The sequence below is a fragment of the Eleutherodactylus coqui genome, chromosome 12 (genome assembly GCF_035609145.1).
Source record: "Eleutherodactylus coqui strain aEleCoq1 chromosome 12, aEleCoq1.hap1, whole genome shotgun sequence".
NCBI classification, from domain to species: domain Eukaryota; kingdom Metazoa; phylum Chordata; class Amphibia; order Anura; family Eleutherodactylidae; genus Eleutherodactylus; species Eleutherodactylus coqui.
Window position 1 is genome coordinate 30876669 of NC_089848.1, and position 21751 is coordinate 30898419.

A 21751-nucleotide genomic window follows, 5' to 3' on the forward strand; every position below is an offset into this window, starting at 1 on the left:
CATTTACGCGCACCTCACATAGACCTCTATGAGCCTCTTTGGTGCGCAAAGTAGAGCAGCTCCTATTTTTATGTGCACGCACGAAATAAACGCACAAAACACGCTCGTGAACAAATTAATTGGCATGAATGGGTTCCTTTCCATGCGCATTGCGAGAACTGCACACACAAAATAAGGCCTCATTCACACGGGCGTGGTTTTAGGGCAGCATAGGCGTGCAAAAAAATCCCGTGAAAGGGCAATTTTTCACACGTAGATGATTCGAGCTTTTAATGCGCATTCACTAGATCAGCATGTTGCTTAAAAGAAGCGCAGCTGCTCCAGGAGGTGAGAGAGATGAAAGCCTGCAGGTCTTCGGGGTTTCCCCATAGCAGGAAGAGAGCGAACAGGGCTATGGAGATCCCATAGTGCAGGTAGAGAGGTGGTAGGGCAAGAGAGAGGGCAGGCTAGAGGGCTTCTCCCAGGGATTCCCCATAGCAAGTTTAGAAGGGGTGGGCTAGATGGGGGGGCTACAGGGCGAATCCCTCTTGCCCCACGCCGCTCTCGGGGAAGCCCTTAAACCCCCGCCCCCTCTCTCTCCTGTAATGTGGAAATCCCTAGGGAACCCGCTGCCCCCTGCTGCTGGGGAGTTGTCGAGTAGTGGGGCTTGCATTAATCCCCAGAGGAAGCACATTTTAAATATCCCTCTGTAAACTACTGTTAGTCACTGTGGGGATGAGGGGAACCCCTGGGGAGATGAACGAATCCATTAAAATCACTAGGTTATATAATCTGCGTTTTGTACGCTGGATTTTTCCGCATACAAAAAACAAACTAAAATACACTCGTCTGAAAGAGCCCCGAAGCCGAGCAAATACAGATTGGTGAAGACTGCTTTGTAAAATTACATGAATCGTTTCAAAAGACTGTTATTTCTAGATGTCACTTCTAATTGGATCAAATAAAGACAGCGCCCTCGTAAACCACAGCTAATAACGTGGGAGACTGAAGCTTGTTAGTCGGTGAGCGAGATATTGGTTCATTCGATGCACTGAGACACTGACAGTGTTTTGGGTTCGGCAGGGAACAGAAGGGATGTGAAGAGGAGAAGCTGTTGCGCAGGACAGCTTCTCCTTGTACAGCGCTGGGGAACAGAGAAGGCAAGAGTATTGTACAAAACCGATGACAGGGGCATCTGTATAGAAATTAACAAAATAAAAAGCAGCCATTTATTAATAAACTCTTCTTTGTAAGCTGCTGGGTCGGCACTACAGATCGCAGTTCAGACACCTCTGCATTCTGCTATGCAGTTAGCTGAAGACATACTTCCCCAGTAAAGCCTTTCCTAGCTGCATAGCTGAATAAGAGGATTTCTAGTAAAATTGTGCATAATGGCCTGATTTAACATATGACAAAAATGCTTAAAATCAGTTGCACTTTAATAGGTTTTAGAAGCCACACAACTTTTTCATTGGGGTTTGAATATTAAGAAGTATATCCCATTACTCAACTTTGGTTTGGCCAATATGTTACCGCTCAGAATTAAAATGCAACTCAACCAAAAAGAAGAAACGGTCCACTAAATGTAGACGCTGGAGTTATTTCCAGTTGTTCCTCTGACTGTAAATAGCGCCTAGCAGTCAGTATGGCCGGCGTTACAGATTGGTGGGCAGCAAGATTTAAGATGTTAACATTCATACGTCTACAAAACCTGGATGCCAACCGCTGTCGAAACTACAACCATGGCCATATTGGTGATAATTCAGTTTATATTAAACACATGGTTCACTGCCTTAATGCATGGGTAACGATAATTCTTGATACATACCCAACCAATCAAAATGGACTATAACTCATGGATTTATTTCAGAACATGGACTAATAAAAACACTTGTCACAATTGTAATGGGTCTTCATTTTAGCTCTAAAACTGGAACCCTGTACTCGGGGAGCTCCTGTCCATTAACACCACTGTTTCACATGGACAGAATCCAGCACTTCTCATAAAACCAAAGTTATGTCAGTTATGTTCTAAAATACATAAAGCTGTCATAACGTTCCTGAAAGGGTAGAAATTAAAATTCTCACCGTAGGACTGAACCTGTTTACAGCAAGAATTGGCTAATTTATAGGTTTGTTACCACCTGCTCTTCTAGTCAATGGGAGGGTTTGTCTGTCCCTGATGGTGGAGCTCATATGGGAAGTTAAATCCTTCCTGACTCTGATATTGGCTTCTGGAAGTCAGTACCTTGTGATATATTTGAGGTCAGGATAAAATTACAGATTGGCTTATTTTGGATATTTTAAATCTTGCATGAAAAATTGGAAGCAAATCTTTGCCAAGTGTTACTCGAGCCAAACAAATAGCTTCTCATATGTTAGAGGATATATCTGGTGGGCTGTTGTGATTTCCATGGTTTTACAATGCAAGCACTACACATATAAGTAGGACTGACACCCTTTGTATGCCTTATGTATGTGCCAGTATGATATTAAGCACCCCCCACCCCCCAATATGTGGTCGGTTAGAGAGTGGTTGTTCAGCAGTATATTGCACTTATGCAATGCTCCTCCATATACCAATTTGCCCGCTGCATGCTGAAGGATGTGGTACTTTTACCTGCCTTTTGTATCGGTAAGTATGGCCGCTGGCAGTGATTTTTCTGGATGGATATCCTTTTTCTAGGATTTGTTTGTAATAATATTATAGGGACTCACAAGAAAACGAGGATCCTTCACTTGGGTTGCAAATACTGTTGAGCAAACTATTCAAAAGTTCGGTTCAGCCGGTTCGACGAATTTCGGCAAAAAGTTTGGTTTGGTCCAAATTAGTTTAAACCAAACCGGAACTTAACCAATAATTCTAAAACTAGAGTATAAAACTGTGCAAGAACCATAAAACGCCTCCACTTGGTGGTTAACACTGTTGTCTTTAAGCACTGGGGTCCAAGGTTCAAATTTGACTAAGGACAACATCTACATGGATGTTTGTATGAGTTTCTACAAATATTGATACAAACTCCATGCAGATGTTGTCCTTGGTAACATTTTAACTTAGGACCCCAGTGCTGCAAGACAATAGTGCTAACCGCTGAGGGAGGGAGAGGAGAAGGAATTTTGAGCGAGTTCAGCCAAGGCGAATCAATTGAAGTTCGGGTTTTCGGTGAACCGAACTTCAACAAAAAGTAGACATGAAACAGGATTCTAATGTTTGCTTGTATAACTTGGCCATCAATATTTTGTATTTATCAGTATTTTCTCAGAAAGCAGTCTGTCTTTAAGTGCCTGGGACGTCCGTGCCAGTGTGGTTCACTTATGGGGTGTAGGGTGGCCTGCTGGACTGAATTGTATGTGGCATCACTAATAGGTTGTAAGCCGGGTGCGCTACACATATCAGTGGGACCGGCACACTTTGTATGACTTATCTATGTACAAGTATAATACTTTGCATAGTGTTTAAGCCAAAAAATGGCTTCTAATATGTTAGAGGATAGATCTGGTGGACTGTTGTGATTTCTGCGTATAAGGCATTGGAATGCAAGTACTACATCTATCATTGCGACTGGCACCCTTTGTATGCCTTATGTCTGTGTAAGTACCACTAAGCGCCACCCCACCACCCCATTATGTGGTAGCTGTATAAGAGGTTGTTCATCAGTATCTTGCAGCTGTGAAATGCTCCTCCATATAGCAATTTCCCCGTTTGTATGGAGGGATGAGGCCTTTATACCCGCCCTTGTATTTTGTATCAGTGTTTTGGTACGTTGGCAGTGATTCGTCTTCATTTATAGGTTTATTACCACCTGCTCAATAGAAAAACTGGAAGGTTTGTCTGTTACTGATTGTGGAGCTCAGGAGAGAAGTTAAATCCTTCCTGACTCTGATATTGGCTTCTGGAAGTCAGTACCTTGTGATATATTTGAGGTCAGGATAAAATTACAGATTGGCTTATTTTGGATATTTTAAATCTTGCATGAAAAACTGGAAGCAAAACTTTGCCAAGTGTTACTCGAGCCAAACAAATTGCTTCTCATGTGTTAAGGAGGATATATCTGGTGGGCTGTTGTGATTTCCATGTGTAAGGTTTTGGAATGCAAGTAGGAAAAAAAGTTCTTAAGTGCTAATTGTAGGAAGCATAGCTGTCATCTGACCCAAGATGCTTCAATCCTTTGTTTCACCTGTTTTGAATATTTTCATTTCAAAGGCACATTTAGAGTTATACAAGACGTTTCACTCAAAGCGAAACCCAGTAATTTCACAATATTTGTGTTCAGAACTATGATATCACTCAAGAGTGATTACTGACATAGATCTTGGTTGTTGGTGAGCTTAAGAGTCTGCACAGAAAAAGTTGCCACCGCCGACCTTCAAGTACTTCTGAACCTGGCAGTTAGACAGTTTTGATATATAAGCCCCACCTTCTTCGGAAATGCAAACTGCACGCCAGCGGGTGTTACCCCCTGACAATTAATACACCTGTGGCAGGAAATGGGATATAAGTGATGGATAAGCACTAGGCTCCTGAACTGAGTACAGTTCTACAAAAATTATAAGCCAAAATTAGGGTTGCGATCTGAGTTAAGCACCTATATGAAAGAAAATGGGATTAATTATATAGAAGGTCTTAAGGCCCAGTTAGAGACATTGATTATCACTCAAAATTTGCTCAAAAGCTGTCTTTTGAGCGATAATTGTTGTGTCTATATGTGCCCATCTTTCACTGTTCGGTTTTCAGTTCTGCTTGAAAACTGTCCTTCAGCAGAACAGCTGATAAGCAGGACCGCACTCTGTGTCTGCTGTCCATGGTGCTGAACTCTCCATGGGGAGCCCATGGCTGAACAATGAAGCTAATTACAGAGCTCAGACCTCCTGCTGAGAGTTCTGTAAGAGCTCCCAGAAGCTAATTTGCATGCAAATGAAGCTAATAAAGTACTAATAGCAATTAGTGCCTATTAGTACTTTATGCAAAATGATCGCTGATCTTTCAATCTTTTGAAAGATATCTGTATGTAAATGGGCCTTTATTTTTACAAGTATTTTATGTATATATGATATGTGTTATATAATTGAGCTCACTTGGTTGTTGCTGTGTCTACCATAGAGTAATACAGAGAATACTTGCACAGGTAGATACATCTCTTCTACAAACAAGGGGGCATGTGACTCCCATTTTCAGGACTGCTGAGGATCTGTCCAATTAAATATTATGGAGGCAAAGTTTTAAAATGTTTTTGACTTTCTTGGACTCCAAATCAGAGGTCAACTGACCTTTACTTTAGACTACTAACATAAGCATATCCATGTATCTATCTACTGTATGTGAGAAGGAACATCTTTCTAGAGTAAAGGATTCCTGCTTTCTTACAGAGGGATATGCTCCCATTTTGGTGAACCAAGAGGGTGAACTTCTCGTTCTACCTCCTACAGAGCTTCATAAGTTTTTACAAATTTCCCACAAGTTTTATAATATTACAGTATTTTATGTTTTTAAGATCCAATAAGCAAATAAACTCTGATTATTTGTCATGTGATCTTTACGTTTCTTATACTTTATTTCACCTCACCAGTCTCTCATAACACGACAGGTGCGTATGGGACACACTTTACATGCATATATGTAGGGGACAGATTTGTAGGAGCTTGAGAACTAAAACTTATCTAAACCAAAAATATCTGCAACTTTGAGGAAAATTCCCAACATAGAAAGTTACTACGGTGTTTCCCTAAAAATAGGACCCTGTATTATATTAACTTTTGCCCCAAAAGAGGCACAAGACCTTATTTTCAGGGGAATATCTTATCATACTTACCTAGCAGGTGCTGTCCGGGTCTGTCCTGCTGGTCTCCAGAGCTCTGGGACTCTTGCTTCAGTCTTCAGACGCTAACAGAAGATCGTGTCCTGGTAACAGCATTCGTAAACCCCACCTCCAGGAAGCGATGGCTCTGATTGGTTCTCAAGCACCACAGTGCAGCCAATTAATGTAGCACTCGAAAAAACAATCACAGCCATCATATTGGTTCATCGAGCGCTGCATTGAATGGCTCAGCCGCAATGCTGGAGCACAAATCATAGCCATCGCTTCCTGAAGGCAGGGTTTACGAACCGTGTTACCAGCAAGCGATCTTCTGTTGGTGGCTGAGGACTCAAGCAAAAGTGCCAGAGCTCTGGAGACCAGCGGGAGGGCCCCAGCTAGGTAATTTATTGCTTCATTTTAGGTAGCGTAGCTAGAGCTTATTTTTGGGGTAGGGCTTATATTTCAACCCCCTCCCAAAAAGGAAGGGTAGGTCTTATTTCAGGGGTAGGTCTTCTTTTTAGGGAAATACTGTACTAGTAATGTAGAATATTAATCAAGGGATCAGTCCTATTACTGGTAAGGATGGGGATAAATGTTTCCTATTCTATGGCAAATTGATCTAGACCTTCCAAGCATGTTTTTGTCTTCCTGTGAATCAGACGGGTTTGTAGGTCTAAAAAAGTTGATCTTGATGGACGTATGTGCTTTTCAAACCCATAGCTATGTAACTGATACCAAAGGAAAATCTGCATGGGCAGTAGGGAATCATGTTTTATCTAGGTGATAATGAAAACCGTTGACCTCGGTGTCCATCATCCCAGTCTAGTGAATGAATGCTCCGTATTCTCTGCACTGATGTACCGTTTGGCCTTAAGGGCTTAACAGATCCTTCAGATGTGCATGATAAGATCAAGGCAGTTATTCTGTGTTTTACAAATTCCGAAAAGAAGCTTAATCCTGTACTAACAAACATGGGAAGAGATTACAAGCCATCCAAATATAAAGCCATTACCTCATAATGGTAATAGATTGCAGCCATCCATAATCCATATGGAAACGTGCAGGACAAAAGTGGTTTCTCATGGCCTGGACAGAGTTTATTTGTTCATTGAGTGAATGGAGACTCTGCCTGGCCTCCCTTCTGGTTGAAACCTATGGTGTTTATAGAGAACATAGCATTCCCAAGCCATAAACAAGAGCGAGTGTTATTTAGACTAAGCTGGTTCCAATAGTGCGAGTGTTTATTGTGATAGAGTGGGAGGTGTCATCTTAATTTGTTTCAGGTCGGCCCTCACAGATGTAAGCTATCTCCAGAAGATAGTTTTCATAACCCATTAACGGCACTTGCATTTTAAGAAATGCCTTCTGGAGCCGCACAAAGCAGACTGTGTGTTAATTTAGATAAGTGTTTTCTCTGCTCTTCTAAGAGAACGTCTAATGACTGGGGGTTCTGATTATTAACTCTTAGTTTCATCAACATCTGGTCTTTCTCAACTTTGCCTTCAACTTTCGCACCTCATTTTTCACTATTTCAATGAAAGTTCAATGTTGATTCATGACAGCTTTATGAGGGCTTTTGCCGGGACTTCATGTATTACATTTAGGTAGTTGTGGAAATACTGCTACCCTTGGTAGAGGTTCAAGCTCTTCTAAATTAGTGACATTACAAAGTTCTCATATGTTTCTCATTATCCATTCTAGACTGGTTACTTAACTTTTGTTAACATACAAGTCAGTATGGAATACTCTATGATGTCATGCCACACACTGCTCAAGTGTAAAATGTGATTAAACTCCGCTCCAACTCTGCCTTTCAATGCATAAAAGATGAAGTTGGTTTCAAGCACCCCCCCCCCCTTCCTCCCAATCACACATTGATGGTTTATGCTAAAGACAGTCCATCAATGTAAAATCCTGGAAAGCCCCTTTAAGTTTATCTTATCACAAGCAGTGATAACTTCAGGCTTTCCAAGTTGACTGTAATAGTTATTCTCTTCACATAAACACAATTACTTTTGCTATTCAAGTTGTTAATATTCACAAACAGAAATACTGTATATAGTCTTGGGTCAGGATAAGTGTGTACTGGCGATTCAGGTTTCTTAAAGGCGTTTTCTGTGACTTAAAGTTTGATAGCCTATGCTTAGGATAGGTCATCAATATCAGATCAGTGGATTCCGAGTCCCAGTTCCTCCACAATCAGCTGTTTGAAGACCTTGCCGCACTCCTGCATGCACAACACCATACGTTTTATAACAGTGGTCCCTGGTATTTCAGCGCAATCCTGTTCAGTTTATTGGGACCAAGTTGCACAAAAATCATGTGACCAATGGACATGATGTCACCGGCCTCTTCAAAAAGCTGATTGGTGGGTGGTTCAAGAAAACAGTCTCTCACCCATCTGATATTAATTGACTATGCTAAGGATCTCTAAATCTCAGAAAACCCCTTTAAAGACTTCAGTGTACAAATCTTTTAACTGTTTTATTATCCATACCCTAAATTCATAAATATTGGAGTTTTTATATATTTCTTCAAACTAAGAAATACTTTTTGACCAATAAAGTCCGGAATGGTTATGGTACCAGATAGAGATGAGCGAGCACGCTCGTTTAAGGCTGCTACTCGATCGAGTAGCAGTTTTATCGAGTTTCTGTGTACAGCATGTGGGGAGGCTGGGGGGGCGCGGGGGCCAGCGGGGGGGGGGGGGGGGGGAGATCTCTCCCCCTGTTCCCTCCCACTCCCCCTCGCCGCCCCCCCCCTCCCCGCATGCTGCTCGGGCGAGTACACAGTTACTCGATAAGACTGCTACTTGATCCAGTAGCAGCCTTAAACGAGCGTGCTCGGTCATCTCTAATACCAGAGTATTAAGCATTGTACTGTATCACAGTATGCTGATTTAAACTCCTAGACTGTACTCCCCCGAATGGAAATTCCAGAGTAGTGGTCAGAATAGTATTAATTATACATAATATTGCATTTTATGGAGACCTGAAACCATTGAAATTATGTTTTTTTGTATGTTTTCAAAAGAGAAGCCATGTTTTAACACAAAGTTGTGTTCTCAGGACAGACTTGCAGTCTTTCTTCTTCTAATCTGAAATGTTTCCCCTTAGGGAGGCAGGACACAGTGCATTAAAGAAGTCTGCCCAATACTGTCATGCCCCCAGCATCTCAGTCATATTCCCACTGGACAATGTTGCCCAAAATGCATAGGTGAGTGAATATATGTTTATTTATTTACATATTCGGATGGTGCGTCCAACATTAAGTAGCTCATAAGCCACAATATCCACATAGAAGCTGAGCTGTACTTTTGTCCTTGGGCATGAGCAGATGGGATGATTACACAATATTTGGGGATAGATAAACGTGGATGTTCCAATATTGTGTCCAGTAAGTATTCTTTTTCATTTTATCTATATTGAGCCGTACAACATGAGACAAACGGACCCATTTTTGTTGCCGAAAACATCTTAAATTTTAGTTTATAGCTAACATACATAAGATATTTAAAGAGTTGTCTCAAGAAGGTGAGCCTTTATGCTAGGCTGGGGGAATGTAATACATGAATGGCGGGAGCCGAGGAGTGAGAACCGCTGTTCATCACCAATTCTGCACTCTGGGTCCCAAGCTTTGCTGGCTTGTGGCAATGGGGTCGTTAATTCGGACAAGATCTGCATGTCGTCTGTATGGCTTCCCTATGTTTGCACAGGTTTCTTCCATGTTCGAAAGATATTTGGCTCTACTGTTTTTAAATAAGGCACAGACATGGTATGATTAATTTGTACTTAAAGCAATACCAGAATCGGATGAGTAGAGGAGTAAATGCTTAATTAGTCCATTGATAAGGGTTGTGAAAGTTTTATGGTCCCTAAATTGGTGTTAGGGGGTCACCAGGCCAGTGTGTTAACTCTCTTATAGATATTTCATAATCTTAAGTGATGCATGAAGCCACTTCCAATGTCAATTCCAGTCTTAAGAGTGTCAAAGATGTTTAAACTTGTACACCAAATTCTTTTATGGCATTGATATTTGAAGTTGCCTTTTAAAATAGTACCTTTCATGTGTTCTATATATGTTCATATGTTACATTAAGCCTGAAGAAGAACCCTGCGTCGGTTCGGAAGCTCGCTATAACAACATGTATTTTTGTTACCCATTAAAAGCTCTCATATCTATAAGATTACTTGGTTTCTCTTACTGAGAACAATCACATTTTTCTCTACTGGCTAACACCCTTTTTCGTTGTACATAGGAATATGAAGCACTAGTGCATGAGAACTACACGATACTCATGAAGATCATGCAGGTCAAACAGGCTGCCCAAGCACGGCCCAGCTGGTGATGATGTCACCAGTTCATTCGCTCGGGTAAACGAGAATCGTGAGATCCTCGGCCTGTATAAGAGGGTCTTTACAGTCTATCGTGTGTAGAGTCCATATGTGATATGATAAAATGAGGCTTTAGCTGGGAGTTACAGATGTTCTTTATAATGATTGTTTTATTTAATCAGCATGTACTATTTGGCGGCTTTCAGACATCGCCTACTAGTTGCAAAATGTTTCCATACTTAAACTCTGTAACTATGTACAGTACAATGTTCGTTAATGTGCTTTTAAGACACCGTATTCGCCAACAGCAGAAACATTATGTTACGGATTTTCAAATCTGCAGAACTCTCCATTGGTTGCAGAGGATTCATCGCAGATTTCATTCATTTCAGTGCAGCGAGTGAATGAATGTCTGTGGCTTATTCTCCCAGCGCACAATGACGAACGCCTGCACTAACATCATTGAACATTACTGTCTAATAGACATTGTCAACTATGTTGCCAAAAAGAATAAACAAATCCTGTGTGATATGATCCTTGTAAACAGTGGGGATATTTACTGCCTGTTTATGAACATTTCTCTCATGTTTGTGTGTTTGGTTTGTCGTTTACGAGATGTTAAATAATACAAATAGAGTTTCGGATCGACACAGTTATGTGGAAAGTTTTAGAATTCTTTGTAACTTAAAGGGGTAATTGTGGAAACTGGGAAAAATTTTAAAAATTTCCCTAATGTTTCCACTTATTGCCATTATTCCATACGTCCACATTAATCATTAACCCTTTCCAATCCACTGTCTGACGTCTAAAGACATTATGATTGAAGGCTGTACAGCTCCGATATCAGAAGACGTCCGGCAGGGTATTCTTACTGTAGATTACTGGCTGCCCTGTTGTTGGGGGGCCTCTCTAGAATGTCACATATAGTAGTACTTGCTCTAGCCAGCAGATGGCACCATTGTATAACGGTAGAAAGAGAAAGCCCCCTAGGAAACCCTGAATCCAAAATTGGATTACAAAGGGTTAAACTGAATGTCAGTACCCGCGTTTCCCGTCCTGCGCCACCGCTGTTTTCCAGCCAGCTTCAGATTTCCAAATTGCTATTTAGAATGGTCACTGTGGGGTGCAAAAACTTCATCTCCCACAATGCACCACTGCTAGTTACTGAATAGTGTGCACTCACATCACTACAAAATGTGCCATCATTACAGAATATGAAGGCACTGAGCATGCCCGACCAGGAATACAGTAGAGCATACAGGTCGTAACCAATGGAGAACTAAGCAGGAGGGGAGAGACCGCAGGTAAAGCCGTATCTCTGCCGCTTTGTAAAGCAAATTCTAACATTATATTGCAAAATTACATGTTATTGCCTTATGAAGAATAGAATTTTCACCTTGAATACTCCTTTAAATAGAAAAGGGGACGATAATGCTGCATTAGAGAAACCGGTGACTTTTTGATCTTATTTAATGTTTAAGGCACATATTAAGCCTAATCTTCAATTGCTTTAGATAATATAGGCAGTGATATAATGTGTTAAATATTGTGTTGTTCTAAAAGATAGAGATTGGGGAGGAGGCAAGTAGGGATCAGTCACTTTAGATGTAGGGAGGGTCATTGTCATGGCAAAGACTGCCCATATACATTAGATTAATATTGGCAGAATGGGATCATCTGATTACACTGGGGAACAACAAAAAACATTTATTTTCATGGTGCTTGGTATTTTAGACCTACTTCTGGTATTTTGTTATGCTGTTTCCAAAAATCTCATCCACTTAGCTCTAGGAGCTGTAGTTTTTGAGACATTCCTGAAGTCATTATCTATTTTTCTTACATTTACTTTATTTTCCCGCCAGCATTGGCTTACTATTAGCATATTGATATTGCCACCGCTGCACAGCAAACTTGGTCTGACGAAACAATGTGTAAAGGCACTGAAGAGAAATGGAAAAATGAGCTAAAACCAGGTAAATTCGATGGATCACACATCCGGGAACTCATGAAAGACCAGCATTTCCAAGATTTAGTGGACAACTTTGAGGCGTGTGCGCAGCTGTTGTGTTGTAGGGTTAGTAAAGCATTTCCTTGAGAACTATAAGGCCGGTGAACTTGTGGAGAGTATGCTCACTTCTGTTCCTGAACACTTGGGTGTAACATGATCATCAGATCGCAGGACCTGCAATTATTGTGGATGGATTTCCAGATTGTCTTGGTGATGTAAGTGATGAACAGGGAGAACGATCTCACCAGGGAATAAGAACCGTGGAAGAACAGGACTGCGGACGATGGGATACGTGGAAGAACAGGCCCGCGGACGATGGGATACGTGGAAGAACAGGACTGCAGACGATGGGATACGTGGAAGAACAGGACTGCGGACGATGGGATACATGGAATAGCAGGACTGCGGATGATGGGATACGTGGAAGAACAGGCCCGTGGACGATGGGATACGTAGAAGAACACGACTGCGGACGATGGGATACGTGGAAGAACAGGACTGCGGACGATGGGATACGTGGAAGAACAGGACTGCAGACGATGGGATACGTGGAAGAACAGGACTGCGGACAATGGGATACGTGGAATAGCAGGACTGCGGATGATGGGATATGTGGAAGAGCAGGACTGCGGACGATGGGATACGTGGAAGAACAGGAGTGCGGACAATGGGATACGTGGAAGAAAAGGACTGCGGATGATGGGATACGTAGAAGAACAGGATTGCAGACGATGGTATACGTGGAAGAACAGGACTGCGGACGATGGGATACATGGAATAGCAGGACAGCGGACGATGGGATACGTGGAAGAACAGGATTGCAGACGATGGGATACATGGAATAGCAGGACTGCGGACGATGGGATACGTGGAATAGCAGGACTGCGGACGATGGGATACGTGGAATAGCAGGACTGCGGACGATGGGATACGTGGAAGAACAGGACTGCGGTCGATGGGATACGTAGAAGGACAGGCCTGCGGACGATGGGATACGTGGAAGAACAGGACTGCGGACGATGGGAAACGTGGAAGAACAGGACTGCGGACGATGGAATACGTGGAAGAACAGGACTGCGGACGATGGTATACGTTCAAGAACAGGACTGCGGACGATGGGATACATGGAAGAACAGGACTGCGGACGATGGGATACGTGGAAGAACAGGACTGCGGAAGATGGGATACGTGGAAGAACAGGACTGCGGACGATGGGCTATGTGGAAGAACAGGACTGCGGATGATGGTATACGTGGAAGAACAGGACTGCGGACGATGGTATACGTGGAAGAACAGGACTGCGGACGATGGGATACGTGGAAGAACAGGACTGCGGACGATGGGATACGTGGAAGAACAGGACTGCGGACGATGGGATACGTGGAAGAACAGGACTGCGGACGATGGTATACGTTCAAGAACAGGACTGCGGAAGATGGGATACATGGAAGAACAGGACTGCGGACGATGGGATACGTGGAAGAACAGGATTGCAGACGATGGGATAAGAGAAAGAACAGGACTGCGGACGATGGGATACGTGGAAGAACAGGACTGCGGACGATGGGCTATGTGGAAGAACAGGACTGCGGATGATGGGATACGTGGAAGAACAGGACTGCAGACGATGGGATAAGAGAAAGAACAGGACTGCGGACGATGGGATACGTGGAAGAACAGGACTGCAGACGATGGGAAACATGAAAAAGCAGGACTGTGGACGATGGGATACGTGGAAGAACAGGACTGCGGATGATGGGATACATGGAAGAACAGGACTGCAGATGATGGGATACGTGGAAGAACAGGACTGCGGACGATGGGATACATGCAAGAACAGGACTGTGGACGATGGGATACGTGGAAGAACAGGACTGCGGATGATGGGATACATGGAATAGCAGGACTGCGGATGATGGGATACGTGGAAGAACAGGCCCGTGGACGATGGGATACGTAGAAGAACACGACTGCGGACGATGGGATACGTGGAAGAACAGGACTGCGGACGATGGGATACGTGGAAGAACAGGACTGCAGACGATGGGATACGTGGAAGAACAGGACTGCGGACAATGGGATACGTGGAATAGCAGGACTGCGGATGATGGGATATGTGGAAGAGCAGGACTGCGGACGATGGGATACGTGGAAGAACAGGAGTGCGGACAATGGGATACGTGGAAGAAAAGGACTGCGGATGATGGGATACGTAGAAGAACAGGATTGCAGACGATGGTATACGTGGAAGAACAGGACTGCGGACGATGGGATACATGGAATAGCAGGACAGCGGACGATGGGATACGTGGAAGAACAGGATTGCAGACGATGGGATACATGGAATAGCAGGACTGCGGACGATGGGATACGTGGAAGAACAGGACTGCGGTCGATGGGATACGTAGAAGGACAGGCCTGCGGATGATGGGATACATGGAAGATCAGGACTGCGGACGATGGGATACGTGGAAGAACAGGACTGCGGACGATGGGAAACGTGGAAGAACAGGACTGCGGACGATGGAATACGTGGAAGAACAGGACTGCGGATGATGGTATACGTTCAAGAACAGGACTGCGGACGATGGTATACGTTCAAGAACAGGACTGCGGACGATGGGATACATGGAAGAACAGGACTGCGGACGATGGGATACGTGGAAGAACAGGACTGCGGAAGATGGGATACGTGGAAGAACAGGACTGCGGACGATGGGATATGTGGAAGAACAGGACTGCGGACGATGGGCTATGTGGAAGAACAGGACTGCGGATGATGGGATACGTGGAAGAACAGGACTGCAGACGATGGGATAAGAGAAAGAACAGGACTGCGGACGATGGGATACGTGGAAGAACAGGACTGCGGACGATGGTATACATTCAAGAACAGGACTGCGGATGATGGGATACGTGGAAGAACAGGACTGCGGACGATGGGATACGTGGAAGAACAGGACTGCAGACGATGGGATAAGAGAAAGAACAGGACTGCGGACGATGGGATACGTGGAAGAACAGGACTGCGGACGATGGGCTATGTGGAAGAACAGGACTGCGGATGATGGGATACGTGGAAGAACAGGACTGCAGACGATGGGATAAGAGAAAGAACAGGACTGCGGACGATGGGATACGTGGAAGAACAGGACTGCAGACGATGGGATACATGAAAAAGCAGGACTGTGGACGATGGGATACGTGGAAGAACAGGACTGCGGACGATGGGATACGTGGAAGAACAGGACTGCAGACGATGTCATACGTGGAAGAACAGGACTGCGGATGATGGGATACATGGAAGAACAGGACTGCAGATGATGGGATACGTGGAAGAACAGGACTGCGGACGATGGGATACATGCAAGAACAGGACTGTGAACGATGGGATACGTGGAAGAACAGGACTGCGGATGATGGGATACATGGAATAGCAGGACTGCGGATGATGGGATACGTGGAAGAACAGGCCCGTGGACGATGGGATACGTAGAAGAACACGACTGCGGACGATGGGATACGTGGAAGAACAGGACTGCGGACGATGGGATACGTGGAAGAACAGGACTGCAGACGATGGGATACGTGGAAGAACAGGACTGCGGACAATGGGATACGTGGAATAGCAGGACTGCGGATGATGGGATATGTGGAAGAGCAGGACTGCGGACGATGGGATACGTGGAAGAACAGGAGTGCGGACAATGGGATACGTGGAAGAAAAGGACTGCGGATGATGGGATACGTAGAAGAACAGGATTGCAGACGATGGTATACGTGGAAGAACAGGACTGCGGACGATGGGATACATGGAATAGCAGGACAGCGGACGATGGGATACGTGGAAGAACAGGATTGCAGACGATGGGATACATGGAATAGCAGGACTGCGGACGATGGGATACGTGGAATAGCAGGACTGCAGACGATGGGATACGTGGAAGAACAGGACTGCGGTCGATGGGATACGTAGAAGGACAGGCCTGCGGATGATGGGATACATGGAAGATCAGGACTGCGGACGATGGGATACGTGGAAGAACAGGACTGCGGACGATGGGAAACGTGGAAGAACAGGACTGCGGACGATGGAATACGTGGAAGAACAGGACTGCGGACGATGGGATACATGGAAGAACAGGACTGTGGACGATGGGATACGTGGAAGAACATGACTGCGGATGATGGGATACGTGGAAGAACAGGACTGCAGATGATGGGATACGTGGAAGAACAGGACTGCGGACGATGGGATACATGGAAGAACATGACTGCGGATGATGGGATACGTGGAAGAACAGGACTGCAGACGATGGGATACGTGGAAGAACAGGAATGCGGACGATGGGATACATGGAAGAAAAGGACTGTGGACGATGGGATACGTGAAAGAACCGGACTGCGGACGATAGGATATGTGGAAGAACAGGACTGCGGATGATGGGATACATGGAAGGACAGGAATGTGGACGATGGGATACATGGAAGAACAGGACTGCGGACGATGGGATACGTGGAAAAACAGGACTGCAGACGATGGGATACGTGGAAGAACAGGACTGCGGACGATGGGATACATGGAATAACAGGACTGTGGACAATGGGATACGTGGAAGAACCGGACTGCGGACAATAGGATATGTGGAAGAACAGGACTGCGGATAATGGGATACGTGGAAGGACAGGACTGTGGACGATGGGATACGTGGAAGAACACGACTGCGGACGATAGGATACGTCCAAGAACAGGACTGCGGATGATGGGATACGTGGAAGAACAGGACTGCGGACGATGGGATACGTAGAAGAACAGGACTGCGGACGATGGGATACGTGGAAGAACAGGACTGCGGACGATGGGATATGTGGAAGAACAGAACTGCGGACGATGGGATACATGGAATAGCAGGACTGCGGATGATGGGATATGTGGAAGAACAGGACTGCGGACGATGGGATACGTGGAAGAACAGGACTGCGGATGATAGGATACGTTCAAGAAAAGGACTGTGGATGATGGGATACGTGGAATAACAGGACTGCGAATAATGGGATACATGGAAGAACAGGACTGCGAACAATGGGATACATGGAAGAACAGGACTGCGGACAATGGGATACGTGGAAGAACAGGACTGCAGACGATGGGATATGGGGAATAACAGGACTCCGAACAATGGGATACATGGAATAACAGGACTGCGGACGATAGGATACACATAAGATGGCAGACCGCTGGTGAGACATCCAGCATGAATATTCAGGAATATTTCTTCACAGGAAATCACAGAAATGTAGTTTCATTGACATCTCAATGAGGAAACTCTTGTTTTATTTGTGTTCTCGGCTTCTTGGGATTTATTTTTGTACCTTCAGCTTTTGATTGATGTCATTACATTCATAATACAAGATGTGTACATGGATACATTAATATTGACATATATCTTATCTTGATAAGCAGACCTGATGGAGAAAAAGTAATAGCATTTTCAGAATCCATGACCCCAAAATACCCCAAAAAGGTTCTGACATCTCAGTGATCGAAAATTGAGTTCCCCAGTGTAATCTAATAAGTATGGGTCAAGAACACTATCTTTTCTTCTTAGAGAGAGCACCTAGAAGGTAAGTGAGGAGGAAACCTCCTAATTATACCACTATGGCATCTGTAGTTGGAAACAAGGATCAACTTGTTGGGTTTCACCAGGACAATCTTTTATTCTGCTGGTAGATAAGCCACCATCAGATGTGTCTGGTGGCATCTTGTGTGCCTCTTCCCATATTGAATACCATACACCCTCAGGGAGATAAGGAGAGACAGTGGTGGGTGAACAAACATTGGCTAAATATTATTCCTGCAGTCACACTGAGGCCTGGAGTCCAGATTCTGCCAGTTGTAGAACAGGTTTGAGCAACAGACATTTATCATTAGTCGTGTGATGATTTAAAAAAAAAAGGCTTCAGACATCACTCAAACTAATGCAGGTTTTTATACAGTACTTAAGTCCGATCCCCGTGATCTTACACTACTAGATACTTTCCTCTGTCAGTTGTAGCCTGTGGACCACTTAGCCAAGTAGTAAGACAATCTGCTGAACCTTATTATGGCTTCGCATGACCTTGGAAATGAAAACAGCTGTGATATGGCACCCACAGAGGTCTACTGAAGCCCTACTGCCCTACTGTACCCCTGCATGTCTCCAGAAAGAAATATGGAGGTTTTTTTTCTACCTTCTACAAAATCCATTTCAAGACAAAAACTTGTGGCATACTCCGTCCCAAGCTGTATTATGTTGGAACTGATCTCCTGTAGAAGAATTGTTGCTTTTTTAAATTAGGTATTTTGATTGAAATGCTCATAAAAAGACAATGTAGATAAATAAAGCCAAAAAAGGCCCTCCTCCACTCCCTCTTATAGAGCACTAGTAATTATTAGGAAATTATAGTACCAGTGATTCTAGTGGCGCAATGCACCACACAGCTCTGCTACATGCACGACACACACACACAGCTCTACTACATGTACATCACATACAGCTCTGCTACATAAATTTTTCTTCCCATACAACAGGGATCGCAACCAGCACAGCAGAGTCCTGCACAAACTGATCACCCCCTGGTCATGTGACTCCAGACTCCTCATACACAGGTCACTGTCTGACTCTGCAAGTTTTTAATAAAGTGAAGGACCTGTGATGATGTCACCATCATATGATCTGGGTGGAGCATGTACCTCACTCACGGACGCAGGGCCCAGGTGACTAATCACATGACGGTGACATAATCACAGGTCCTATAAGCACACGGCTGCTGTCAGGCTCTGCATGGTTTATGTTTTAGGACCTAACTAATGACAGTTCATCGTTAGTAGTTTGACTATGGTGCGAGTCTTGGAATGTTTAGCCATGGAGCCTATATTTTCTTGAATTGTAGTGGAGACCATGTCTTGAGATATGTAGTTGATCTAGAAAGTCTACACACCCCTGATAAAATTCAAGGTTTTTGTCATGTTAAAAAATACAACAAGGATGAATCATTTCATGGTCCAATCTTGGAAGTGACTGTAGCAGTCATGCTGTTCATCACTCACATGACCACTCAGCCAATCACTGATCTCAGCGGGCATCTGTGCATGGATGCCACATGACCACTGAGGCCAATGATTGACTGAGTGGTCACGTGATCGATGAACAGCACATGACTGCCGCAGTCTCTTCCGAGGAAAGACCAAAAGGGAGTGAAGCAGCAGTCCTCATTGGGGAGGCCGTTGGAAAGGCTTGTATGTCTTTTTTTCTATTTTACTCAGTTATCTATCACCCACAATATTTTTCTAATGTCAGCAAACCCCTTTGAAGAGGGTCTCTGAAACAGTTAACATCCTATAACTTACCTTTTTAGTGAATACTATGTGGGAGGGTGTCTTCAGATCAATGAAACCCAATCTTCAACTCTGAAGGACCAGTGGGCCCCTTAAAATGACAACATTTGCTCATTTCCATGGTTGTCTGTTAATGTTGCAGAAAAGATTTGAAATTCCATTATGGTTTAAACCGGTAATAGTTTATTCTGCGGGGTCGGGGATATTCGCTGCCGGACGCCACCATGATCCACTTCATTGGGGGAACATGCACCTTTTCAAGCCTTTGACTAAGCAAAACATAACTGGCGTGACTTTATTTTATACTTGTGTTGTTACCCTTTTTACGCACTTAGGTCGAATGACTGGAGCCTGATGACCTGGAAAAGTTGACTTTCATGATAAATGAAGCCAACAAGTTAAAACAACCACTTACATTTTTTGGAGTACATTCCAATTGGCCAGAATGGTGTTTGCTGCTGCGGTAAATAACAGGAATCCATTCCACATTTAGCTTGATGGATTTGTCTCTTGTAAGACCGGCCTCTATGTAGCTGACTTTGAATGGCACGGAATAATAGCCCTCTGTCATGCACATGTGTAATAATAATTCATGTGATTTATGATTGGGGCTTGATTTTCATGTGGATTGTTTGAAACAAGGGTGCAAGAATCTTAGCAAAGATGTATATTTAGCCTCTGGTTTGTAGATGGGCGTAAGGCCGGCGCCTGAGTCCCACGTGCTCCAGCTGTTCTTCATAGGTGTTGTTTGATTGTGCTGCTAGTCTTTTCTTGATACGGCGCTCCAGGTATATAATGTAGTAGTCACTTGTACAAAGAGTAAGAAACTTGTATATTTCTTAAATCTCTCTTTTTTCTTTTGTTATTTTAAGTCAGACGGATGAAAATGAAGATAATTTATTACTTTTTTGGGTGTATGGGGGTGAACACAAACAAAACGTTGTTTCAGAATGAGACATTGCTGTAAGTTCATAAGTAAAATATTTGACTCATAATTGGTTGCAGCTGTTAATTTGACCCAACATCTAGACTCAATGAAAAGGATGCGGTGAGCCTATCTGTAATAATGGTCTGAGGATTATCTATCTATCTATCTATCTATCTATCTATCTATCTCATATCTTCTTTCTATCTATCTATCTATCTATCTATCTATCTCATATCTTCTATCTATCTATCTATCTATCTATCTCATATCTATCTATCTATCTATCTATCTATCTATCTCCTATCTATCTATCTATCTATCTATCTATCTATCTATCTCATATCTATCTATTTATCTAATATCTATCTATCTCATATCTATTTATCTAATATCTATCTATCTCATATCTATCTATTTATCTAATATCTATCTATCTCATATCTATCTATCTATCTATCTATCTATCTATCTATCTCATATCTTATATCTATCTATCTCATATCTATCTATCTATCTCATATTTATCTATCTATCTATCTCATATCTATTTATCTAATATCTATCTATCTATCTATCTCATATCTTATATCTATCTATCTCTATCTATCTATCTATCTCATATTTATCTATCTATCTATCTCATATCTATTTATCTAATATCTATCTATCTCATATCTATCTATCTATCTCATATCTATCTATCTATCTATCTATCTATCTCCTATCTATCTATCTCATATCTATTTATCTAATATCTATCTCTTTATCTATCTATCTATCTATCTATCTATCTATCTATCTATCTATCTGTCTATCTCATATCTATCTATATCTCATATCTATCTATATCTCATATCTATTCATCTATCTCCTATCTATCTGTCCGTCTATATCTATCTATGTCATGTCTATATATCTATCTTATCTCCTATCTATCTATCTATCTATCTATCTATCTATCTATCTATCTATCTATCTATCTATCTAAACTATGCTACCAAAAGTAAGTGAACACCTGAGAAGAACCAAAGTTGCATTTATTTACAAATATGAATAATTCTAATGAGGCTCCTCTGGCCGTAAAGACATCGAATACCAGTGTGGAAACCAATCCTGGATCATCCATATCCTCAAACCAAACCATTTCCAGAGTATTGCCCCATGTTTATCTAGAACATCAATGTTTACCCATGTGTTCATGGTTCTTGCAACTCCAACCAATAGACCACTATCATGGCATGTGAAACATACCGAGACCATAATGGGCCCTCCAGTGTACTTAAAGGGGTTTTCCGTGGAAATACTATTGATGACTTATTCTTAGGATAG

General features: G+C 43.0%; 1 protein-coding gene across 1 annotated transcript in view; it reads left to right on the plus strand.

The window, feature by feature from the left end:
* The window catches only part of BMPER (BMP binding endothelial regulator), a 250907-nt gene that overhangs the window by 131530 nt on the left and 97626 nt on the right, over positions 1–21751 (plus strand). The window contains exon 7 of the mRNA XM_066584670.1: positions 8891–8990. Coding sequence (XP_066440767.1) covers positions 8891–8990 — 100 coding nt within the window. The remainder of the gene's footprint in view (positions 1–8890; positions 8991–21751) is intronic.